Source organism: Empidonax traillii, unplaced genomic scaffold, assembly GCF_003031625.1.
Source record: "Empidonax traillii isolate 1590-97213 ecotype Southwest subspecies unplaced genomic scaffold, ASM303162v1 scaffold204:size1584377, whole genome shotgun sequence".
Classification (NCBI taxonomy): domain Eukaryota; kingdom Metazoa; phylum Chordata; class Aves; order Passeriformes; family Tyrannidae; genus Empidonax; species Empidonax traillii.
Window position 1 is genome coordinate 1,504,438 of NW_020955397.1, and position 25,171 is coordinate 1,529,608.

Consider the following 25,171-nt stretch of genomic DNA (forward strand, 5'->3'; position numbering starts at 1 on the left):
TCACCACTACCAATTTTGTGCTTTATTGTTGTTTATGCAGAAATACAGATGTAAACTTGGGCAGAGAAAGCACAGCTCAGCTGCTGCATTTCAGCATGGGGGAGATTGGTGGGAGCAGCCCAGAAGGCAAAGCCACTCTACCTCTGAGAGCAGTCAAATCTTGCTGGTGTCCCCTTGATCCTGGCTGGTGTAACCTGAAATTTGTTCTAAGGTCAGTGATGATACAGATGGAGCCCAACAGAATTTTTGTAGCATTGAAATAAGCTATTTTTTGCCTTATCAATAAAGCTCTGGTGAATGTGCTGGGAGTGAAAGGCAGGCTGGGCAGGCAGTGCTTCCCAGCTGGACCTCTGCCAGAGTGCAGTTAACTCCTGCTGGTGCAGCTGTAATATGAGACTCTGAAGAGTGAGGAGCCCAAGCAGTGGATTGGTGCTGAGGTCTGTGTTCAAGCCTCAGGTGTGATTGAGCACGTCCCTGTCACCGGAGCCTGTTTAACCCCGGAGTCCGGCAAGGGAAACTCCTCCTCGGCACAGATGGAGCCCTTCCCACGGATATCTTCTCTTTCTCCACGTTCTGGACGGCACTGCACTCACAGCTCGCCACTTCAGCTCTAGGAATCTGAAAACACAGGTTTGGAAATCTGAAATAGTCGATCTGCAAAGAACATTTTGCACGGAGTGGTCTACAAGTGAGGGATTCATCTGCAGTCCAGAATGCTTTCCGAGGCAGGGCTTGAAGATAAAGTAGTGCTTTGTTCTGGGAGGTCAAGTAAGTTCATTTGGGAGTAACAGAGCTACTTTCACCCATATCCATTTTAAAAAAAAACTCTCTGAACAAATTTGAGGAACCCGAGTAACTATTAAAAATGCTTTAGCTGTGTTTTGGTTTTAATTGGAGATTCTGTTATTAGCTGCAACCACATCTATTTGGTTTTTGTTTGCATTCGTGGTGAACTCTGGGGCTGTAAATCAGTTGAGGTAGATGCCAGTGAGATGGTTTTAGGTTCAGGAAGATGTTCCAGTCTCACCTGACTCCAGCATTTTTGCAGGTTTGTAACACAGAAACTGAAGCAATGGGAGAAGACACCGGCTCTGCTGCTAATGATGCAATAACTCAAAATATGTGGATTACTTTTCCTCTTTTAGGAGTGTATGAACTGTGACGGTCAGTTTTGTGGGGCAATCCAGCTTTACTTAATACTGGTGAGGGCTCAGCAAGAGAGTTTGGGCTGGTCTTGGCACCAGATTTCAGGAGAATGGGCTGATAGAGAGAGTCCAGTCAGAACTGACAGATCCCTGACCTTGCAGTTAGAAAAGTACAAAGAAAGATTGAAGGAGCTCACGGAACAGAAGAGGGAAGGAAACAGCAGAGCCTTCAGGTATGGAAAGGGGAGTCTGCAGGTAAGGGATCACTGCCACAAACAGGCACAGACCTAAACTGCAGTGAGTGAGATCCTGCTTGGAAATATGGAAGTTGCTGCTGACAAGGGCAGGACAGCACCAGCACAGGTTGCCTACCTGCCCCATGGCTGACCAGCTCTCAAAGAATGGTTGAAAAACAACTGTTTGAAGCTGGTGAAAGCATGGAATAACAGCTACAGGGGAAGGCTGTTTGCACGTCCTTCTCCTCCTGTGGATCTGCAGCATTTTTAGGCAAGAATCCAGAACTGCTTAGCGGGAATCCATGAAGGCTTTAACTGGTGGAAGGCCTTAAGATATTTAATTAATTAATTAATTAATTATTATTTTTGAATGGGATTTTGTGATGCCTCTTGGTGAAAACTAATTAGATTGCCTGGCGGGAGAGTGAGGGTTTCTGTACAGCATAGCAAAGCAAATTAAAGAACTTTTGCCACTTGTCTTTTTACAACCAGAGAAATTATAGCAGGAAAATCAGCCCTGCCTTACCAGATCCACTGGCACTGGTTTATGCCTTACCAAGGGCCAGGTCAGTAATGATCTCTGTGGTTACTTCAGCATCCCCCAAGAAGCACCACGTACCAGTTACTCCCACTGACATAAACCCTACTGGCTCCATAAATAGAACTTTGACAAACAGCCTTTTCCTTCCCCCCCAGGTTCCAATCACAGAGGAAAGTGTTTTCCTCTTAACTAGTGCCTGCTTTCAGTCCTTCCAGCCAGCCTGGAAAGCACCACAGGATGCTGTGGATGGGTGCCAAGCCTTATCTTCAGCTCCCTGGTTCTGTCCCCTCTGAAGGTAATAATGAATGTAATGACAATTAACGTGCTTGTAACGAGTCCCTTTGGGGGCCCCATGGAAGGGCGTTGTGTGTTTGTCACACGTGGTTCACACTTTGTGGGCACCTTTGCTTCCCTGTGAACAGAAAAGGGATTGATTTGAGCTTTTAAGGTAAGACAGGTGAGCTCGGGGAAGTTGATTTTTATGGCTGTTAAAAAGGAAACAATTTCTTTGACTTACAGAGAAATATTACCCAACATACATTAGTGCTGTGTAATGTTTATTTGCTGGTATCACACCTTAATTTACCTTTCTTACTGCTTTGCAGGGAGTGTCTCTGGCAGCTATTGTCTGTGAAAGGTGGGGTTTATCAGCTCTCTGATGGGGTTGGATTGGGTGGGTTGATTACATTGTAAAAGGGTTTGTGCTTCAGCTGAAAAAATGGAATCTACAGAAATTGTAATCAAATCAGAGAGGCCCCTCATGCACTGCACCTGGGGTTAGAGCTCACTGGCATGGAGAGGTTTCTCAGACAGTTCACAGGTGCTGCCTCACTGACTTCGTGCCCCGGTTCTTACAGTCTGGCTCCTTCTGTGCTCCTGATTTCAGGAAGGCGGAAACAGAGACTGCCTGAAAAGCTTCATCCTCCTCTGAGAAAATAATCGATTCCTCTCAGATACTTCCAGCCAACTCCCCTTGCTTTTTTGTTCTTTGCAGATTGAAAACTGCTGGAAGTCAGAAGCTGCCCTTCCTTCTACTCTAGAAGACATGATTTCCAGGAAGGTGGTGGGATCTCTTGTCTGTCTGGTTGTTGTTACTGCAGTTATCTGGTAAGCATTTGCTGGCCAGCTTGGGCATAGTTAAAACACCCTGTCTATACTGTGGTAAAACACACAGGAGCAGAAAAACACAGGCTGTGCATGTTGTGGGAAGTCCCTGTTAGAGCTGTAAGAAAGAACAGCAATTTGGGTGATAGATGAAGGAACACTGGTAGGGGGGAAAGGCTCTAAGGGAGAGAGCAACAAGAGCAGTTGTGTCTCAGGATGCTAACACGGTACTGACTCCCAAACAAATGCTTAGGTACAGAATATTCCAGTTACATTTCAGTTCAGGCTTTAACAGAGATGATTATCTGTCTCTTCAAACAGTCCAGACTCACTCCAGTGTCACCAGGGACAGCTTTGTAGCTGTCAAACACTGCAGCTTTCAAACACTGGGGATTTTGTAACTTTGAGTACTCTGATGACTGTGACTTATGGATTCTCTTGAGCAAACTCAAACATTGTTTGAAGGGAATCTGAGATCAGGCATTTCTTTATTGATTACTAAATTATTGCTCATGATCCCGTATTTCTGATGTTGCAATTTGCTGCATTTTCACCCTGTGGGTAGTTGCATTTATGCCTTAGCAGCAGCATGTTATGTTAAAATTTAAACACACCAGATCCTACACTATTTAGTAAAGTAGGCATGCAGTTGGCTAAAATTACCTCTCAAAATCTGTGCCAGAGACTCAGATCATCCTGGAAAATCCTAGGAAGATTTCCATCATTTCCTCTTAAGATGTTTCTCTGCTCTCCCAGGATTACAGCTTGGAGGGGAAAAGTGCACTACCTTCCCTACTACCTTCCTTGCCCTGAAATCTTGTAAGTACCCAGGTTTGTGTGCACTGAATAACACAGATCCTTGTCACAGGAGCTGTTCCTCACTGACAGCACACGCAGTGATTAACAAGTCACTTGTTCTTTATTTTATGAATCTATAATGAGTCACTCTATCAGAACAAAAAGGTAACAATGCAGCCTGTGCTGTTTGGACCTGCCTGCCCCACAGGACAGCTCTGGATTTGCACAGCCCGAGTGAGGCTTTGTTTGTTGTGGGTCCCAGAGACCAGGACTAACAGGTTAATGTCCTTTCCCAAGACCAACTGTTCTTGTAAAAACAAACCAAAACAATGCAAATAGAAAAGATGATGTTTTACAGAGGCATTCCTGGTTATTTTAAGCCAGAGTAAACCACTATGTCTAGTCAGATGCTTATTTCTCTGAATGCTGTTGGAAGTGTGATGTATTTCAGGTAGTTCAGCCTCCAGGTGACCAGGAAGTGGAGCACATACATGACCAGTACTGACAGTCCCCAACATGCCTGGGCTTCCCTGGATTTTGAGCTTCCCTAGATTTTTTTACCCACACACTCGGATTGCTGCCAGAATTTCTCTGCCCCTCTTGTGTTTTTGTGTTCTGTTCCAAAACTGTCACTTCTCTGGCAGCCCTGGAAGGTGTGTGAAGTGGTGTCTAACCCTGCAGTGTGCACAGCAGCTGGAGCTGCACTTGGACAGCTGTCAGTGCAGCAGCAGGTCCTGAAGCTGAACCTGGTTCACATTTTAGGAAAGCATAACAAGCCCTTTCTTTTTCCACCCCATCGTGCAGCTCCATAAAACTCCAATATACAGAAGAGAAGCTAATCCAGCTTTTCCCCCAGTAAGTACTGGCTTTTTATCTCCCGACCTTTAAACTGCTGTTCCTCTCTTCCAGGCATATTCATGTATTATTCAGTGGATATTTCTTCCTTTTTACAGATTATTTTATCAGCAGCCAAGAGTGCTGGCGCCAAAGTAAGTTTCTTTGTTTGAACTTTATTTCTTCTGACTTTGGTCTGGGCACTCTGCAGCACTCACAGTTCCAGAGTCCTGGGACACACTGAAAAGGACCTTGTTCCATGAGAATCCAAACCATATGGGTATGTGCTGCTGTAAGGTTGGGTTTAACACACTTACTGTTAATTCCTAATTAAAACATCAGCACACACACCCAGTCTGCGTGGTTGCTGCCAGGAACTCTTTTTTGAGACGGGAGAGCTGTTATAGCTGGAAGACAGAAATACCTTCAGGAACTGTGTAAGCAGCTGTGGGAGAGCTCTGAGCCCATTTCAGGGCAAAAGCAGGCAGGTGCTTTGTGTGACCTTCAGCAGTGGTTTCAGCTTAAGCGAGTTTCTATGAGATGCAGTCAGGTCAGTGAGTTTAAGCAGACAGGGAAGGTTTTGGGCAGCAGCTCTAAGAAGTGGCTTAGACAAGCTCTCTCTGCAGCTCAGGTTGTTGCAGCCTCCTTTGGGCTCATTCTTATCTCGAGCAGTTCACCTTCAGCAGCCACATTCTTTTGTATGTTAACAAACACACCCTGTTGGTACATATATATATATATATATATTTTTTTTTTCCCCCTTGATATTCCAACAGGATATGCTTGGCCTGAATATTTATCCTTTCCACACTGGAATAAACTTATGTGATAAGTCAGCTAAATGAGGAGAGAAATTTATAGCTTTTAGTGCTCTGTGCCTTCTGGAGGCTATTCACCAGCACTGAGAGGAGGGATACCATGGCCATGAGTCACTGGGAAACCCAGGGCAGCCCTTTAAATTTAAAAAGCTCTGCTCAGAGAAGAGAACATGCAGTTTTCCTTCCCTCTCTTTCTCCCCTCATCCAAAAAAGGATCATTAACCCATAAGGAGAACAGGTCAATTATTACATTTTCTCCAACCCAAATTCTTCTTCCCGTATAATTTAATCTTTTAATCACAGACACTGCTATAGGAAGGAATCAAATTGTTATTCTTGTACCCTCTCAGAACTGAAAGAATGAGATCTGGGTTGGGAGATCTAATTAGATCTGCAGCCTGAGCCAGCAAGCTGCTCCCCACAGCTCCCTTGGTTTGGTCCTGGTGCTGTTTTTGCTTTGGGAGTGTGTCAGATGGGAGACTGGCAGCCTCCACGTGTGACCACGTGCCTTGTGTGACAAATTTCATCAGCAGAGGGCTACAGGCTCACGGTCTGGGGCGAATGGGAGCAGGCTGGGGTAAATTGCATGTCGTAATGACATCTTGTTTTGAAATCAGAAAGGTAAGAGCAAAACACTGAAAGCAAAGCAGCAAGTTGAAACAGCCTTGCCTAGCTGTAATAGGACATAATCAGACTCTGCTGCAAGTATATTCAGTATTTCCACGACCCTCAGAGGAGATTAAGGATTCTTTCTAATTCTGTTACACATTTGAATGCTGGCTCACATACAGAATTTTAAATTATGTCTGAATGTGTTGAAGCTATATATAAATACTGGGAAAATAAACTGTCATGCTGCAAGCTGCGTTTTAATAACCCAGCAATGGGGTATATTTTTATAGTAATTTTCATATTATTACTTGTGTTTTAATCTGCATGTGGCAATCTGCATCAGACTGATAGCAAATATGCCCAGCTTCTCATTCTGTGAGTTCAGTGGTCATTAAACTCTCCTCAGCAGAAAAGTCCTGTGAGCTTAAATGAGATTTCAGTAGATCCTCGGGGTTTTGCCAATCTCTTAAAGTGCTTAATTTCATCCCAGGAACTGAAATGTCCACGCTCAGTAACCTCAAATAGGAGTGCAGGGAAAAAAAAAAAAAACCTGAAGTAATACCCTCCACAACGAGTCAGTGCTGATACAAACCCTCTTCCAGCTGCCTTCTCAGCGTTTCCTTCAGAGCAGTTACACCTCTCTAACATTCCCTTTCTCTTCCTCCAGGCGCCAGGATGTGCTGACGGTCACACCATGGCTGGCCCCCATCGTCTGGGAAGGAACCTTCAATCCTGAGGTGCTGGACAGTGCCTACAGGCCACTGAACCTCAGCATTGGGGTGACAGCCTTTGCCGTCGGAAAGTAAGGGAAGCACTCGGTGGCCGCAGTGCTTGGGGTGCTGCACTTCACTGTGGGAAGAACATTTTGGCTTTTCTTGTCCTCAGCGAAGCTGAAATCTGTCCCAGTCTGTGGTAGGCTTTTATGCCCGTGTAGTGTGTCCATAATCACACAAGCCCACAAGATGACAGCGCTTAAAATACCTGAAAGTCGGTATTTTTTTGAGAACTGGCAGGTGTCTTGGGAGTTAGAGCTGCAGATTGGTGGTTGCTTGGTGAGAGGGGGGATAATCCTTTTATTCTTTGTCCTCCACTATACTTTACCTATTGCATGTGTAGTGTGTGGATCCCTGCAGTGATAGTCAGCTAACACTCTTCACCCCTTGTCTTCTTCCAATCACCAAAGTACCCTTTGTAATCCCCTTGGAATCACAGAGTGGTTTGGGTTGGAAGGGTCATTAAAACCCATCTCGTTCCAACCCCCTGCCATGGGCAGGGACACCTTCCCCTACCCCAGGTTGCTCCAAGCCCCATCCAACCCGGCCTTGGACACTTCCTGGCATGGAACAGCCACAGCTTCTCTGGGCAACCTGTGCCAGGGCCTCACCACCCTCACAGGGAAGAATTTCTCCCTGATATCTGATGTAAACCTGCTCTCTGTCAGTTTGAAGCCATTCCCCCTTGTTCTATCACTGCATGCCCTTGTAAAAAGTCCCTCTCTGAGTAAAGTCCCTCCTTGTCTCTGCTGTGCTCTTCACCTGTGGTGTCTGCACAGGTACACGAGGTTTGTGCGGCGCTTCGTGGAGTCGGCAGAGGAGCACTTCATGAAAGGCTACCGGGTGAACTATTACATCTTCACTGACAGCCCCCAGGCGATGCCCAGTGTCCAGCTGCAGCCTGGACGGAGGTTCGTCCTTGTGCCCATCAAGAAATACCCCAGCTGGCAGGAGATCTCCATGCGCAGGATGGAGGCCATCAACAGGCACATAGCCGAGGTGAGCCACAGGCAGGTGCAGTACCTGTTCTGCCTGGACATCGACATGGTGTTCCACAACCCCTGGGGGCCCGAGACCCTGGGGGACACAGTGGCAGCCATACACCCTGGCTATTTCAACGTGCCTCGAAACCAGTTCCCCTACGAGAGGAGGAGCTCCTCAGCAGCCTTCATCCCTGCTGGGGAAGGGGACTTCTACTACGGAGGGGCCGTGTTTGGAGGGCTGGTCAGGAAGGTCTACGAGTTCACCAGGACTTGCCACATGGCCATCCTGACGGACAAAGCCAACGGGATCATGGCGGTCTGGCAGGAAGAAAGTCACCTCAACAGGCACTTCCTCTCCCACAAACCCTCCAAGGTGCTTTCTCCAGAGTATTTATGGGATGACAGGAAGCCAAAGCCCCCTGAGATTCACCTTGTACGTTTTTCCACAGTGGATAAGAACTACAGAGAGATACGAGATTGACCATCTGATGCCTGCAGAGGTGTCCTCCCCACAGCCAAACCCACCAAAATGAACTCACACAGAACATGCCCCCCCATGAATTTTTGTTCCCAGTATGAACAAAATGAGAAAGGACCGTGTGGACGGTTTCCCCGGAGAGAACAGGAGTCTGTATGCATTTCAGAAGCAGCAGACAAAGTGTAGATGAGACTGGAAAGGTTTCTAGGTTCCTAATCTTTGTAAATACAAGCATCCTGCTTGAGGCTGCAGCACCCACAAAGGCATCCAAAAGGCCAGTTTTCCAAAGCAAGGCTGCAGATGCCTTTGCCTGAGTGTTTTCCTGAGGCCCAGCAGAAACTTAACGAGATCAAAATGGTATTTGACATGCCTGTGGAGAAAATCTAGAGAAAAAGAATTTTGCAGGGCAATAAATTTTCATGCACTGTGATTTAAGCTAACACCTTTTGTCAGAATCAGGAGGAAACTTGCACTCGGAGCACGTTATCCCTGACTTATGTGCAGCAGGATTTCTTGGACCTTCTCAGCAGAGAACTTGGTGCCAGCCATTGCCAGTAAGAGCCCGGTCTGACAGGACAAATAGCGTGAACTCATGTAGCAGTTATCTTCCAAATTCCAATCTGTCCTTTGGAGACTCAAGTTGCGACAGAACTGGCACAGCTCAGACCCAGACTGAACTTCTCTGGGTTTATTTCAATCGCAGATGTGCTCTGAACCTCTTCCCCGGGTCACATGTCTCTGTGGATCATGTAATCTTTTCCAACACAGAAAATCTGGTTCTGAGGCGTTCCTGTTCCTATCCATCGCTTCAGCCCTTTCCAGCTCCTCCAAGCTCCGTGAAATAAATTGGCGAGGAGCTGCTGGAGCTGACAGCAGGAGCTGACGCCTTTCCAGCAAACAGGGTGACTTCATTTCACAAGGCAGCGCTCTGGTGAAGCTGGGAGTTCAGCCTGGAGCCTGAAGCAGGGCTGGGGTTAACATTTTCCCTCGCTGGATGTGGCCTTCAGAGCCTGACAGCTCACCCGGGTGAGCGCGGGGGAGCAGCCACGGCTCGGCTCACCAGCGACTGTGGCTGTCAGCTGAGGTCACAGCACGGGGGTGCGTGTGCCACCTCCCCTGTCACAGCAGGGCTGCCATAAACATCATCTCCCTGACGTCCCCAGGCGCTGCTTCCAAAGGGCTGCGCGTCAGAGCCCTGTTCGTTCAGTGAGAGCGGGGAGAGAGAGGGGCAGGGAGAGGAGGAGCAGGGGTGAAAGGGTGAGCTGCCTGTTTCTAAGGGAACAGTCCAGGAAAAAGAAGAAAAAAAAAAAAAAAAGAAAAAAAGAAAGAAAAGGAAAAAAGGCTCATTTGGCAGAGAGAGGAAAAACGGGGAAGAGGTGCCTGACTGTTCCTGCTTCTCCTCACATGAGAAAATTGCTGTATGGCAGCGAATCAAGTATTCAAAGCTTTAGGGCCCCACCACTGATTGCAGATGACTTAACGAGCCATTTCAGTCCTGTGTGAGCAGCCTGGAAATGGCACTTGCCACTGTCATTGTAGGCATTTCATCTTCCAGAAGACTAATTAGAAGAGCTTTCACGGTACCCATAATATAGATAAGGTGCACAGAACACCTCCAGCCCAGAAGCCCCAGTGGCAGCTGGGTCTGTTGATTTATGCTTTATCCAGCTAAGGGTCTTTTCTATTATATTTTCTTCAGACTGTTCTTAGTGAAGTGGTGCAGGAGGAAGACACCCCTTTACATAACTAAACCAGAACTGAATCCCCTGAGAAGATGTCCCTTTGGTAACCAGGCACCTCATCTAAGCCAAAAGGGTGAAGAAAGGTCCACATCCAAATATTTCCAAAAAGATAAATTCCCAGCAAACTCAGGATTAATACTATTTTCTATTTCTAGAACAGTTATTGCCTGAAGGCCATGCTGAGAACTGGGCCCTCATTATGCCAGTTGTTACATATATGCATATGGATTCTTTACAAGCCAGAAGGAACTGTCTAGTCTGCTCTGCACAGGACAAGGCAGATAATTTTATCTCCTGGTGTCAGTACCAGTACATGGCTGGGCTGGGCTAGATCTCTTAGAAAAGCATTCAGATCCAAGAAAAAACACGAAGTTATACAGCAGCCACAAATCCATAGATCAGCTGTGCCAGTGGCCAATTCCCCTTATGCCTTTATTCTGCTTGAAATTATGCTGGTTTTGCAGCCATAGGGCTTCGCTCTGCCACACTGAATTATTGAACTCCTGTGCAGATACTCATAAATCCACCATGAGGGGAAGTTCTCCAGCACAGACTGGGTGATAAAAGGCAGTCTGTATTTCTGGGGTGCCTGCTTGGAAAAACTTCTGTGAAGGGCTTGGTCCCAGCTCTGCATCCAAGCTGCCTTTTGGCTGAATCCTCGACCCTCTGATTGACACCATAATGGCCTGATTTGTGCTGTGCCAAACGTTTATTTTCCTGGCAGCCCCGCAGCTTCTCCCCTGGGGAATATCTTGTGTTATGTGACACACTTCTGCTCGACAGGGCTGTGGTTTGAAGCAGTACCCAGAAACTCCTCGTGTTTCCAGGGAGCAGGAGAACAAATCTGCAGCAACAACCCCCCCAGCGCCACGTGGGGGCTGCTCCCTGAATCAGCTCCTGCCCTCCTCTAATTAACGAAAGCCTGGACTTGTGTTGTCATCTCCTGCTGATTAATCCCCTTCCCCCAACACCAGCAGCAAGCTTTCCTTCTCCCCCTTGGGTTGTACAGTCTGGGGCTCGTGAGCACTGTGGGAGCTTCACAAGGATCTGCTTTCCCCACCAATACCCAGTGGGGGAACTGAGGCACAGGGCAGGGAATGCCTTCCAGACTGTCACTCCTGCATGGCAGGTCTTCCTCCATTCACCACAGGGGACAATGTTGTCTTATCTGTTCTTGTGCCAAAGGAATTTGGGCTTGGAAATAGAACTGCAGGAAGAGTGAATCACCACATGTAAATAAATCACCTGCCTGGGGATCTGCCTTGTGCTCTCAAGGTATTTTCCACTCAAGCCCTGCTTGCATTAACCAAGCCTCAGAGCAGTAGCTTGTTGCCTTCCCAAGGGCCCCTTGTTCCTTCCATCTCTTTCTGCTCAGCTGGAACAGACTCATCATTCATTGTCCATCTAATTTAAGAACCCATTTGACAGGCTGTTTCTCTCCTTGTCCCAGCTGGTGTCTTGCACAGTGCATCCATCCCCAGAGGGAAAACCTCTCTGGGGGGGTGAGAAACAGAAACTTCCAGCACTGATTATGAGTCAAGGTGGGGCCAAACCGTGATCCTCTCGTTCTCCCCACTGACAGGACAAGGATCATTTCCACTAAGCCCAGACTGGGACCCTTTTTTACTACTATTTGGATTTCCCATAACCCTCCCATAGGTGATGTTGCCTGACATTATTGACCAGAAAGGTCATTTTGAACCCCTTTTGTCCACTGCACTACTTATGAAAGAACTGCCCCAATCAAACCCCCCCCGGGTGACATCTGGGGCACGGAAATAAGATGGTCTTTGAGCAGACATGGACGAGGAAGGATAAGAACATCAGTTATACATTCCTTGCACAAAACCAGCTTGTGGAACAGCCACGTGCATCTGGCTGACTTAAGGCAGCTAAAGCAGCAGGGTGGTGGAAAGGAGCTGGAAGGCTGGGAGCTCCCTGCCAGAGCTGCTGGGTTCACTCTCCTGCCCTTTGTCTCACCTGTTCAGCCTGGGGCTCTTGGAGGAAGGGGCTGTCTCTGTGTTTTGTTCTGTGTTTGCACAGGGACTAGTCTGGGTTGCTCACTAGGGAATGTGAGATGCACAGAGCGAGTTTCTTTCTCAGTGGGGATTTGCTCTGATCTCAAAGGGCAGCTCTTAGCACAAAGGTCACTGTTTTCTCACTTGAATCCCACCTGCTCTGCTTCACCTCGCTGCCCCAGCAAGTCCCTGCGGGATCCCAGGGTATGGAACACTCAGAGAGCAACAGCTGCTCTCCAGGTGGAGTGACAATGACAGGACAGTGACAGGCACTTCCAGGGACAGCGGGAACTGGAGAAGGAGTTACAGGAGTGGGTTGTACTTTACTCACGCAAAACCCCCAATCCTGTAGTTCTGCTCCACACAATCAAATAATTTAGGAAAGCATCACTAGCAAAATGCATCTGAGGAGTGACATTTAAATGTCTGCCTGCCCACCCAACTCCCTCCTTTCTCCACGAGTGTTGCTGTTCTGACTTGACTTTTCTTGTGCTATATTTAGCTTAAACATAGATCCACCAAATGTTGCTGTTTCATGTAACACTAGTGTAAAGCCTTAGGAATAGAGAGGCAGTTTTAACCAGAGATCTCTACTGCTTGTATGCCCACCTCATCCCCGCTGTTCTCCCACTGAACCTTCAGCTAATTTAAAGCAAGCCAGATGAGTACAAATTACCTTTAAAAAGTGCTTCATTACGGTGTGTTTTTTAGTGAGTTTTGCCAGCAGCAAATTACATAGTTCTAGACCTTTTGAAGTGTGCGTTTTCCCCACTGTTGAGCACTGACACCGTTACTATAATTAGAAGGATGTTGCTCTGTAGCAGCATCTAGTGCCAGAGCCAGAGCCCTGGCAGCACCTTTTCCTTTCCTGGCAGCACTCCCCAGCCAGAGCTGCTGGTTCTGCTGGCCCGGAGCCACGGAAGAGGGTCAGGTGCCATGAGCTGTGCCTTGTCACTCATTCCCACTGAGACCCGGCCAGAATTGGCTGCTGGGGCCTGGGGTGTAGGGGGGTGTTGGTCCCCCAAACCAGCATTGCAGCAGCCGGGAGCGCTCGGCCGTGGAGTGACGCAGCCTTCTCCCAGCTCCTGCTTCTCCTGACATCACTCTGTCATGGCTCGTGCCGTCGGCCTCACGATGACAAACGATGGGTACCGGAGCCGCTCCGTTTCCAGGGCAACCCCGCTGTCTCCCCGGCTCCCGCTCCAGCGCGCCGACCGTGCGCCCGCAGCTCCGGCAGCGCTTCCCCGGGGTCCCTCCGTGCCCCGTTACGGTGCCGGGTTGAGCGGGAGACGAACAGCCGGTGTGTGTCTGTACCCTGGCTGCCAGCCCTGGCATCGCCTCCTAGGGGGCTCCGCCTGGGGACAGCCCGGCGGGGCCTCGGGGGGCTCGTTAAGCCACAGCCCCGAGCTCTTCTCCTATTTATATCCCCCACGGCAGCGCCGCGCCGATCCCCCCCCTCCCCGGAGGGGTCTGCACAGGGCCTTCCCAGGGCTCCTGCTCCTTCCCCCCCCGCGGCGCCCACACAAGGGAAAAAACACCCAAAAAGCGGAGGGGCGCCCAGGGCTCCCGGGTGCCCCTGCAGAGGTGCCCGTGTGCTCGCCCACGGCGTGGGCACCCCGGGAGAGTTGCCCGTGCGTTCGCCCACGGCGTGGGTACCCCTGGAGAGGTGTCTGTGCGTGCTCCCACGGATGCGGGTGGCCTTGCACAGGTGCCCGTGTGCTCGCCCACGGCGCGGGCACTCCTGGAGAGGTGCCCGCGTGTTCACCCACGAGCACCCCCGCAGCAGCATCAGCAGCCTCGCACCCACCCGCCGGGCCGGGGCCGGGGCCGGGGCAGCGGGGCCGGGCGGAGCCGGGAGCCGCCCCCGCCCTCCCGGTAGCGGTGCCCGCCCCGCTCCCGCCCCGCTCTCCGCTGTGCCGGCCGCGCTCCTCGCTCCTCGCTCCGCGCTGGCGGCGGCTCCCCGGGGGCGGCGGGGCCCCATGGCCGGCGCGGAGCATCGCGCCCGCCCGCCGGGGCGGTGAGAGCGGCCCCGCGGGACCCGGCGCGGGCCAAGCGGCTCCCTCGGCGCGGCGCTGGGGATGTGCGCGGGGCACGATGATGATCGACACCCAGGTGAGTCGCGCCGGCCGACCCGGCGGCTTTGTCTCCCCCCGAGCCCCCGCCGCCCGGTGCGCTGCCCGCGGGCTCGGTGCCCTCCGGTTAGAGGGGGCTCAGGGCGGCCCACGCGTGTCCGCGGTGCGTGACTGATGCGTGCGCGGTGCCGGGGAGCGGGTGGGCTCTGCCGGGGTCTGTAGCTGCAAGTGCCTGTCGCTTGCTGCCTGTTGGGGTCGTGGGGCACCGTACCTACCAGCACCCCGGGTCTGCAGCGTGCGCTTTGGCGGCGGAAAAGCAGCAGCTTTGCGGAGAGAGGAGGAAGTCTTGTTTTTCAGTGGTTTCTTGTTTGGCTTTTTCTCTCTTTTTTTTTTTTTTTTTTTTTTTTTTTTTTTTTTTTTTTGCTTTCTGTTTGTGTGGTGGGTAAGTGCGGCCGGTCGAAGAGGGGATGACGGATCGGGGATGAAAGCAAGACAGTTTGGGACGGGGTCTGGGCGCCGCTGCGCTGCTGCAGCCGCCGCTGCGCTGTGATGCTGCTGGCAAGGCTGGAGCTGCTGCGTGTTGTGCCAAGCCAGGGCCGCAGCTCTCCTGGCACCGCTCGGACCAAGTGGCATCAGGAGGTCTCTTGTCTCTGCCTGGCGTGTTTATGAAGCTAAAGAAGCTAAATTGAGCCGAGGTGGAACTAAAGCTGTGTGCTCACAGACCCGCTGGTGCTTTTGGGGCAGGGAAGTGAGAAGCGAAGGCATGAAATCTGGGGGTGGCATCAGAATGCGGTGCCTGCCTTCCTTTGGTCCTGATGCCCCTCTGACTTTATCCTTTCTATTCCTTTCCTGTTGTTCCCCTCCTGATCCCAGCCCTGGGAAAGGGAAGGGAAGGGTCTGTGCTGCTGCCCTTGTGGGGGTGGTAGGAAGGTAAATGGGCAGTGATGGCTCCTGGGAGACCAAGAATGAATAAAGGGAAGGGCTGATGCTGTGCTGGAGAAGTGGGCTGGGATCCATTTTTGGACTGGAAAATGTGCATTCCAGAGCCGCCTCCTGCACCCTGGTCTGGGCCTCATTCACCTCGATCCAGCCCAATAAACAAAAGGTGAATTAGCTCTGTTGGGGGTAAAGTGCGTGAGGCGGGCTCTGGTGCCAGTGTGTGCATGTGCTGGATGGTGGCACAGCCCTTTGGAATAGGGGATTGGCAGCCAAAATACCGGAGTTTGGGTCCTGACCCTGCCAAGGGTCAAGAGCAAGAGTTCTCTGTCACCGTGGCTGTGGACTGGGAAGAATGATCTTGCTGGGAGATCCAGACAATTACAGGTGTAAAGATGTGCAGAGCTCAGCCTCCCAGGCTGGGGAATGCACATTGCATCCTGTGGAGCACTTTGCTTTAAGGTCTCAATTTCAGCCTTCCTGTCACTTTTTATACTTATCCCCCTTTCATATATGGGCAAACTGGGGCACGCAGAGGTGTTTGCACCAAACCCAGGATCCTGTGTGTGGGGGGTGTTACAGTGGAGAGCACAGGTTAGAAGTCCTGATCCTGCCTGCTTGAAGAGGATGAGCCACTCTGTTGTTTACAGGGTGCAATTCATTGAGGTCCCATCATTTGTGACTTACCAGTGAGGAGGAATTTCCAGCTGCACCCACAGCCCCACCCCGCCAGTTCTTATGGCTGTTAGAGCTACATTTTTCATGCCTCGTAAATGTTTCTCTCCCCGGTTGCTAAGGGAAAGACCCACACAAACAACTGGGAAAACTGAGTGCTGGAAAGTAAATAAGCTGAGCAAACAGGGAGAATTTTTTTTTTGTTGTTTTTCATCTCCAAGTGCTGCAGGTGTGTTGTTCCAGGTGTCCCTGACATGTGAAGGCAAAGGTTCACGGCCAAGGGTGAATTTCAGCCTTTAAAAGGGAAACCTGCACGTGAGCTGGGTCAGAAGGTGGCTTCCATCCTGAACCAAGCTGCCAGAGCTGCACTCATCCCCCTCTCTCCCTTTCTGGCCGTTTGGGCAGGAGAAGGGAGCAGATGGTGGACGAGCAGTCTTGGGGCTGGCTGAGGACAGGACACGGAGTGCCTGAGTGCAGGCAAGCAAAGCTGGAGCTGGATTTCTTTCTGTCTTTCCCTGTCAACTGCTCCCTGTGTCTGAAGTGGCTCCAATGGCTCGGAGTTAACTCTTGGTGTTGCTCTGTGGGGGTAGGAGGGTGAGCTGGCAACAAGTGACAGCAAGTGAGGGTCCAGCTGGCAGCAGGGGCTGGGAGGCAGCAGGTGGGGAGATGCAAAGTCCCTCCTTGGCGTGGTACAGCCGCTCCATCTGGAGCTCCCACTCACGCCTGTGTCTGTGTGCCTGCAGACAGGGCTGATCAGAGGCTGCAGCGACTGCTGCAGGCTCCAGAATAAATCTCTGGGACACTGTAATGATTGATCTGACATCCTGTAGCTCAGTGCAGTTTATTATCTTCGGGGTCAGTTTGCTTTGAGATTTTTCTTTCAGTGAAGAAATGAGGGGCTTTTCAGGACCATGTTTATTCTAGGCATGTTCAGAGTTGTGTTTTTCTGCTCCTTGCAGTGTTTTCACTGTGCCATTCCCTACACAGTGCTTGGATCTTGAGGACTAGGGGCCCTGGTTTTGGGTGGTAATCTTCAGAGTAATCTGCACTATCCATCAACATGGATTTTGCTTCTGATACCTTTCCCATTGCTATAGCAACACACGTCTGACAGAGGAACCAGTGCGCTTTCCAGGCCATGTACGCAGGGAAACTGCTTCACCTGCCCCCAAGCTGCAATCACTTGTGGAACAGGGCTGGCTAACTGGCAACTGCACACAGCTGCTGGGGCTGGAGGAGCAGGGAGGCTGCTATTAACTCCCTCAGGCTGCCCCTGCTCTCCCAGGCATCCCCACTATCTGGGGTTCTGTGGGATATCAGGGTGACAGAGTACAGGGAGATAGGGAGTGCACGGTGTCTAGTGCCAGGATCTGGGACTTCCCTCCAAAGGAGACGCTTGGCATGGTGTCAAATAGCTTCCCGAGGCTCGGTGAGTGTTAGGGGGGCTGTTCCCCTCTTCCCCCCTCCCCTTCCCTATGGATAGGCTTGGAGATGTGCCTCGCCTGCAGGGTGCTGATGGAGGAGGGGGGGTTGTTTGCCTGCTTTTGCCAAGTGAGCTTTGTTTCCTCCATCATCTCCTTCACACACCATGGTCACTGGATGGACTCTGGGACTCTGTCTTGTTCTGCTCTGCTTCCCCATCCTGCTGTCCTTTGCTTTCTGTGCAAGCCAGAGGCCGTTCAGCTGCAGGTGGCCATCGGGACAGCTGTAGGGTTGCCTTCTCGTTGCAGTGATGCTGCTGCCTCTTTGCCGGGCTCGGTGCTGGCTGGGGACACCGCTGTGAGTGGTGTGAGCTGTGTCAGCCCCTGTAAAGCCCTGAGTGGGCAGGCCACGGGCTGCCCGGAGCCCAGCAGGGCTGTGCAGCAGATGGCACTGTTGTTTTCCCTGTGAGTTACTGCCTTGGCTTTGCCTTCACCGGTGCTGGAACGGATCAGTGGTGATGGCAGCAGGGACATGGCAGGCGTTTGGCTCTCTGGGAAAGCCCAGCACGCCTAGCTGGGCTCCCCTGCAGGGAGATCTGTTCAGCAGAGCTCACCCAGGAGGTGCCGCGCTTGGCTTCGTGGTGAGGAGTAACTTGAGCCAGCCCCATCCTTGGAGACCTCAGGCCCAGTCCCAAAGCCACTGTGGGCCTGCTGCGAGACCTCAGCAAGGCCGTGCCAATCGCCGCGTCCCTCCTATAAAAAGAAATCCCCGATCCACAGCTCCCTTTTGTGCTTGTCCCCACTGTCACCAGTCAACCCATCCCCCCCAGCACTCAGTAAGCAAGAGGCGAATGCGTGACCTTTCCATCAGCCCGGGGTGGCTGGGAGAGGTGCCTGTGCTGCTTTCCAGGCCGCCACATCCCTGCCATCAGTGCTGGTACAGGAACCTTTCCCTGTGCCCGGGGCGGGTGTTGGACACGCCGTGTCCCTGCCCCGCTGGCTGGCGCAGCGCCCGCGTTCAGGGGTGGCCGTGGCAGCTGCTGGCAGCTGTTTGGGTGCCGAGCTGCCTCCCAGACAAACATCCCTCCTGCTCTGCCTGGGGCCGGCTGCCGAGGGAGCCTCCAGATGTTAGCAGGTTTTCCTGCTGGGATCGCCCCGAGTCCAGCCTTGCGTGACCTGCGGGGGGGGGGTTCGCCCATCTGTTTTCCCTGAGGATTTGCAGTTTTAAGCCACTCGATTTCTTGGGGACCTTTTGGCTCCCAAGGCACCCCGGGTGTTGCTGTGTGCTCGCCCTCAGCCGCCCGGAGCTCCGGGCCGGGTCCCTGCGGGGCGTCCCTGTGGATATTCTCTTTCTCCTCCTGATATTCCCCAACACTGCGAGTTTTGGCTGCGGGTCAAAGACAATGTTTGTAGACATGAGCTGACGTCAAAGGCGGCTCGGTGGTGGCGAGCTGGGCGATCACAGAGTTTCTGCTCCCTCGAGGCCCCGGGAGCGCAGCAGGAGTTCATCCTCTGCAAAGATTTCCAGCCTCCCGGTGCCCCCCGGGTTTGCTGGGCTGTGCTCTGCTCTGGGCTCGTGGGCTCCTGCCTCCTGTGCTTGGGGCTGGTGAACCTCACGTGCTCCCTGGAGAAGGTGTAGCTGCAATCCAGTGTCCTTCACCACCCTGCCTGGAGAGGGATTTCAAAGACGGGGGGGAAGGAAGAGGCAGAGTGAGGGGATGGGGAGAAGGAAAGGGTGCAGCGGTGCCCTGATGGGTTAGTGAGGGTGGAGAAGCTCCTCCTTGGTCTGTCCTGCTTTGTGTAGGATTTGGAGAAAATCAGAAGCTTTAGATGTGACATCAGAGCTCTGGGATGTCAAAACATCACAGATAAGGCCCTGCACTTCCCTTTAGGCTCTAGAAAAGAAAGGAGAGAAAATGAGTGAGGTGTGGTGCAGACATTGACTGCTGTGGGCTGGACAGTGCTGTTAGAGGGGATCACTGGTGATGGGAGAAGCAATCCTGGCATCCTGGAAGGGTCATGCAGCTGGGATGCTGGTTACTGGCACAGCCTAGGGGTGATGCTCTGCCCAGGATTCGGGATGTGGCCGTGTGAACCTGCTCCCAGCCTCCCCTACAGCACGTGCAGGCTGATCACACCCTGTGAGCCCTGTCTGCCTTGCACCCTCACTGGTTCCTTGGGACATCCGCTGGTCCTTTTCATCCTTCCTCCTCCCTGTGGTCCCAGTCCGTTTCCCACTCCCTGCCTGCCCTGAGGGCAGGAAGCAAACACTTCAGGGGCCGTGCTCAGCACCAAAGGAGCTCTCCCGGCCCGGCTCCCTCGCACGGCATGGGGAGGTCGAGGTCGTTCCGCAGTGCAGCCCCTTTGAAATCCTCCCAGCCGCCCTGCCTGGCTCCTTTGGCCCCGCTGGCTCCATCCCACAGCGGATTTCCCACCGTGTGTTTCCTGCCTGTCCCTCTCTGCAGTGTCCCCTGCGGACACAGCTCTTCACCTCCCTGGGGAGGAGACGCCACCGGCGTGAAAAACAATGACAGGGACAGGTCAGGATGGCGTGGAAAGGTCCAGGGCAGGCGGAAACACCCAGGTCACGGCAGCTCTGCTGCATGTCCTGCTCCAAATTACACAGAATGGGAATACAGCCAGCCCTTGGCTGCTTTTAGCCCCTCTCCCAGGAGGTTGGGTAGCCCCAGGGGGAGAGCCAGCAGTGGAATCTGCTGGGAGGGGATGGAGGAGGCTTCCCAGGGTGATGGTGGTGGTGGAGGTGCACAAAAGCATTGGCTGTGCAGGCTCAGAAAGCTGCTTCTGCCTGAGCTGTGGGGTGTCCGTGGGGCAGATCTGGTGGGTGGCCCCTGGGAGAGGGGCAGCTGGTCCAGGAGCAGCTGAAGGATTGGTCTGAGCTCTGCCTGTGCAGAGGCTGGAGGAGCAGGGCTGGGTGTCCTTTCTTTATCATCATCATCATCGTTACTGCTATATCTCAATTATTAAAATGTTAGTATCTCAACCCACGCGGGCTTTTTCCCAGGGAGGAGCCCCACACTGGCTGCCCCATGCCCAGCCAAGGGGAGCACAAGTCTCCTCCTCCTCCGAACCCGGAGGGCTCGCAGTTGTTTAAGGGCCCTGTTTTTCTTGGCAGAGGTTGAAAGTCCCAGCAGGCTTCAAACCCTCCCGTTCAGCATTTCCATGGTGACAGGAAGGCTCTTCTGGTGGCTGTGCCGTCCTCGGTGCCACCAAAATAATGAGGCTGGTCAAGCTCTGTGCCTCGGTGGGGCGGGTTTGGAAGCCCCTGTCCCACTGGAGGGGGGTTGGACATTCTCCTTCCCCAGCTCAGCCTCGTGTGGAAGTGCAGCATGGCTCTGGGTACCTGGGACTGGGTCAAAAATTGGGATTTTACATCTCCTGCAAGCTTGGTTTATGATTTTTTTTTTCCCCTTGCACTGGCTGTCGTTTCTAACTAGCAGGGAGGGATTCACTCTTGAAACGTTTTGCAAACAGATGATGAAATGTATCCTTTCTCCTTAGAAAGCCACAAGGAAATTCACATTCTCCCACGAAATGTTTATATATTTTGGCCAAAGCTGTGTATCTTTTGCTGTCAAACATTTCTAAGTAGGGCCAGGTGCAACAATATTTGTGAACGTTTCAGGGGCCAATTCCTGCCAGTTTGCCTGTGTGGGCACCGTGTCCCTGTGCAAGCCCTCCTGGCTCAGTGACCTGCATTCAGAGCATGTGTTTCATGGTGGGATCCAAATTTCCTCTGTGGTGGCCACCACTGACCCCTCACTGGCCACTCTGGGTGTCGCAGCCCCTCTTTTGGGGAATTTGCCCAGCACCTACGGGGGCCTGGGGGCTGCTCTGGGTGGTTCTGACTGCTTACACAAGTCCCTTTTGCGCTGTTCCCTGTGCTGCTTGAAAGGGTGTTTAGTTAATAGGATTATAAAGCTTTCCTGTCATTAGGCAACGGAAATCAATGGTGGGCCCCCGGGAATGAGCTTCATCCGATTTGCAGCACAGAGACCGCGGGGCTGTGCGGGCTGAGACTGCTCTGGGGCTGAGAGAGGGGTACCTGCTGCCCCTGTGCCATGTGCCAGGCTGGGGGGGCCTCCTGAAAACAAGGAAAAAAAGGATATAAAGCTATTGCAGAGCATCCGAAGAGGGGCCGTGAAAATCGTAAAGGGGCTGTAGGAGGAGGGGCTGAGGTCGCTTGACAGGAGGAGACTGACTTTGGGGGGGTCTTGGTGGCTTGGCCTCAAAGCTGAGAGCAGGGATTGCTCTGCAGTGCCTGGGGGGCTTTGCTCTCCCCTCCGCTGTGAGAAAGCATCTGGAAAGAGCAGGTTGGTAGGATGGGCTCGTTAATCTGTGCAGCAGCAAAGTGAGCTCACAACTGCCATCCCCAAAATGCAGCAGGCTCCCAGCCCCCTCCATGGTGGGCTGAACAGGGGCCAGGCCTGGGAAAGCTGAGGTCCAACCTCAGCCCCCAGGAGGTCAGGGAAGGGCCTCTGTGCTCTCTGGAGTGTGTCCACCAGAGCTGACAGCCTTGGGGTCTGCTCAGTCCCACCACGCCTTGTCCTTCCCCTCCTCACCCTCCTGCAGGGAATTCCAGTCTGGAATGCCTCTCCCTCTCTGATCCAGGGCTGTGCCTCCTGGGAGAGCTCTGCACAAGGCATTGACTCCCCCTGGGGAGGGAGCAAAGTGGAACCCTTTGCTGTAGGAATGGGAGGGTGAGGAGCAGCTGGATGGGAGCCTTGAAGGAAACTTCCAGGAAAATCAACCTGCTTCAGGAATCTGACCGTGCAACAAGTGTTTCCCATGTCCTTGGCTACCACAGGCTGGTGCAGAGGGGACTGCCCATGGTGGAGACTTCTTTAAACCACATATAGCCTGCAAAACAGGCGTGAAGAGGGAGGACTGGGAGAGCCTTTGGCTCAGGGTGTAGGGCTGGAAACCTCCAGGCTGCCGGAGCAGTGTCTCTTATCTCTCTAGCCCGCAGTTTGTTGTCTGCCGAGTGACAGGGAGCAGTGGTGTGGATCTGCAGATAACCTCTGGGCCGTGTGTAATGCAGGCTAAAGCCGGTGTGAGGAGCTGAGACGGTTTTAAACAGCACAATGGGAGCAGCCTCCGAGGGCGGGGAGACTGGAACCTCCTCCTTTGGGCTTGTTTAAGCTTCAGCTAAGCCCTGGAAAATATGCTGAAGGGAACAGCCCTGCCCAGAGCTGGAGGCTCGGCCAAGTGGGTGAATTAGTGGATGCTCCATCTCTGGTGAACGCTCCAGACAGTGTATTGTGCTTTTCCACCGTGTCTGTGTGGCCCTGGTTGTCTGCAGACATGTGCCCAGAGAGATGCCCAGGCCTTGCTGCCAGTCTGGTCTCACCACAGAGGGGCTGCTGCTCTGGCCTGTTGGCTGGTGGAATAAATCCCTGCAGGAAAATTGCAATTGGTAATAGCAGGGATTGGTAACAGCTGAGCCCTGTGCTGTGCCCTGTGCTGTGCCCACCTGGGTCCCAGAGGGGTGTTTTGGACAGTTGCTAGGGCACTGTTTGGAGCTGCCCTAGAGGGGACAGGCTGTGCTGATGTTTGGGAGCTTATTCCTGGCCCCAGTCTTTCTTAAATCTTCCTGTGCTGTGGGTTCCCCCGATGGGCAGGTGTTTGGGGGGATGATGGGGCTTTTCCTCAGGTTTGGAGCTGGCAGGGAACAGCGATGGGCATGTGGGAGCTGGTGGCAATCCTCCCACACCCAGTGCAGCCCCAGCTCCAAAGCCTGCTGTGTCTGCCCAGGTTGGGAAGTTGGGCATCCAGGCATGAGTACAGTCATCCCAGCAGCACATGCAGAAAACATGTGTGGGCCCTGTGCCAGGGGTTTCCCAGCATTAGTGCCATGCCAGCAGCACAGTGTGGTGCACGTAGGGTGGGGAGGTGTCATTAAAAGGGCTTAACCTGATGGGAAATGGATTTGGGGTTAACCAAGAAGGGGGTCGTGGGAGCAGCTGCGGACTGCAGGGAGTTACGTGGTGCTTCTTTTCCTTATTTCCCTCTTCTCGCCTGCAGAGTGGTGGAATGGGGGGCAGGAGGGAGTGGGGAGACACTCAGGGTTAGGATGTCCTTCCTCTACCCCATCTGATGGAATGGCCATGTCGTGGTGGAATGGCAGGTCCCCTCCTAGGGCAGCTGTGCCCACTCGGGACTCCCCACCCGTGTGTACCTGGGGCCTGCAGCAGTGCTGTCCCCGGCCCGGGCTCTGTCCCCACCTCCCGGGGGAGGGCGGAAACTCAATCAACTGTTGCCATGACAGCCCCGAGCGCGGATCCCTCCCGATCCGTACCCACCCTGACAGCTCCGTGTCACCAGTTCCCGTGGGACCGATCTCCACAGGATAAAGCGTTTTCGGCAAGGGCCGAGGCAGCTGGATCGCAGGCAGCACATCCCTTTTATCCTGCCAGTGCAGGAAAAGAGTGTTGGGAGCAGAAAGGAGGCGTGTGGGTACCTGATGGTCCCTTTCCTAGAGGGGAGAGGTGATCCTCATCTCCTTTGCAGCCCCACGAGCACCGCTGGTCCCCGTTGCTGCGGTGACAGTCTCCATGGAGACCAGCCCAGCACAGCCACATCCTGGGGACCACGGCAGGGGAGGCCACGGGGACACGTCCCCATCCCCTCCCCACGGGGGACACTCTCAGCCCCCAGGGGAGCGTGAAAATTGAAATCCCTTAAGTGACAAATGTGTGGAGGAATCCCGAGAAAACTAATTGGTTTTCCCCTCACCCCTCCTTTAATGCTTGTTGGCTTTCACTCCGCACTGGTAATTGCTGCTCTGCACCTATTAAAAGGCCGTCTCATGCTTCACACGGGCTTGATTGTGAATTAATTTTGCATACGTATCTATTCTGGGAAGCATGGGAATTTATTCAGGATGCTGAATGCCAGACGGGCTTCCCAGAGGCGTGAGGTGCAGCCTGGGCTGCGGCTGAGCCGGCAGTGACTTGGGGGGAGCGGCAGCGGCTTCTTCAGCTAAATGCCTGAAAACAAGGGTGCAGATTCAAATCAAATGGGATCTGGGGACAAGAGAAATGGATTTTGAATGGGATGTACAGAAGCACACACGTATAGATGCCAAAGTGCCTCTGATTTTCACTGAGAAATAAAGAGGTGTCCTGCCTGCTCATGGTCTCCTGGAAGTCCCACCAGGCATCCATCTCCGTGTCTATGCCTGTACCTGCCTCTCTAAATCTACCTGTAGGCTCTCTGTAAATGCCAGATTTCTCCAGAGGCATGCTGTTGGGTTGGGATTTCCATGGTTTTGAAACCAGGTTTCCTCTTTCTATTACTGAGAAATATCAAAGGGGAAGAGCTGTTGGGATTTTCCATTTGCCTTTTACTCTCATGCCACTTTCTTTCCTCTTTGCCTTTCTGTCAGCTTCACACAGTGAAAATAAACCATTTGGTTTTCTGTCATTTCTCTCAAGTACAGCACTCTGGTGCAGGATGCCGTGATGTTTGGGCCTGTGGACAATACAGGGAGTTGCAATTTCCTTTTAAAAACAAACTGGCCATTGTTATTTCTAGGGAATTTCTTTCATTTTGTGGAAGCCTTTGATGCTTAACTGCATCAAGCATTAGAGTCAGCCTTCCTTAGCTGGGCCTTTGTGACTCACTTGGTGTAAGGAATGACCAGCGTGATAGGAGAGGTTGGTCCCTGTTCCTGGAATGTTCACAGCACGGCAGGAATGCTGGGTATGAAGATCCTCCTGTTTATGAGTTTGTCCCTGAAACCTGCATCCTGTGCAGAGGTTCAGTCCTGGTCCATCCTGGTGTGCTCAAAATGATGTGCTTGCAGGGTGGCAGAGGCTGTTTAGACCTTGAGGAATGGATGCACTGCCCAGTGGAGGAGTCAGTCCCTCCCTGGGACAGCAGTTGGGAGCAGGTTGCATCCAGCACAGGAATTGCAATGTATTTGCCCTGCAGTTGCTCTGTTCCTGCCAAGACTGTTACTGGAA

At 52.5% G+C, this 25,171-nt stretch overlaps 2 protein-coding genes across 7 annotated transcripts in view; both read left to right on the plus strand.

Moving 5' to 3' along the window:
• Positions 1-492: 492 nt before the first annotated feature.
• LOC114059121 (globoside alpha-1,3-N-acetylgalactosaminyltransferase 1-like) lies at positions 493-8,720 on the plus strand. 6 transcript variants are annotated; one of them, XM_027887182.1, is made up of 7 exons: positions 493-693; positions 2,917-3,029; positions 3,783-3,845; positions 4,629-4,679; positions 4,778-4,813; positions 6,756-6,890; positions 7,641-8,720. In XM_027887182.1, exons 2-7 carry the CDS (start codon positions 2,968-2,970, stop codon positions 8,323-8,325), a joined length of 1,032 nt encoding a protein of 343 aa, XP_027742983.1. In that variant the 5' UTR covers positions 493-693; positions 2,917-2,967; the 3' UTR covers positions 8,326-8,720. The 6 variants fall into 6 exon arrangements, with proteins under 6 accessions (XP_027742983.1, XP_027742984.1, XP_027742985.1 ...); XM_027887183.1 differs by having other exon boundaries at positions 493-630; XM_027887184.1 differs by lacking the exon at positions 4,778-4,813.
• Positions 8,721-14,048: 5,328 nt separating this feature from the next.
• RALGDS (ral guanine nucleotide dissociation stimulator) overlaps positions 14,049-25,171 on the plus strand; it is a 55,778-nt gene continuing 44,655 nt past the window's right edge. The window contains exon 1 of the mRNA XM_027887129.1: positions 14,049-14,194. Within this exon, the coding sequence (XP_027742930.1) occupies positions 14,177-14,194 (18 nt within the window). The 5' untranslated portion in view covers positions 14,049-14,176. The remainder of the gene's footprint in view (positions 14,195-25,171) is intronic.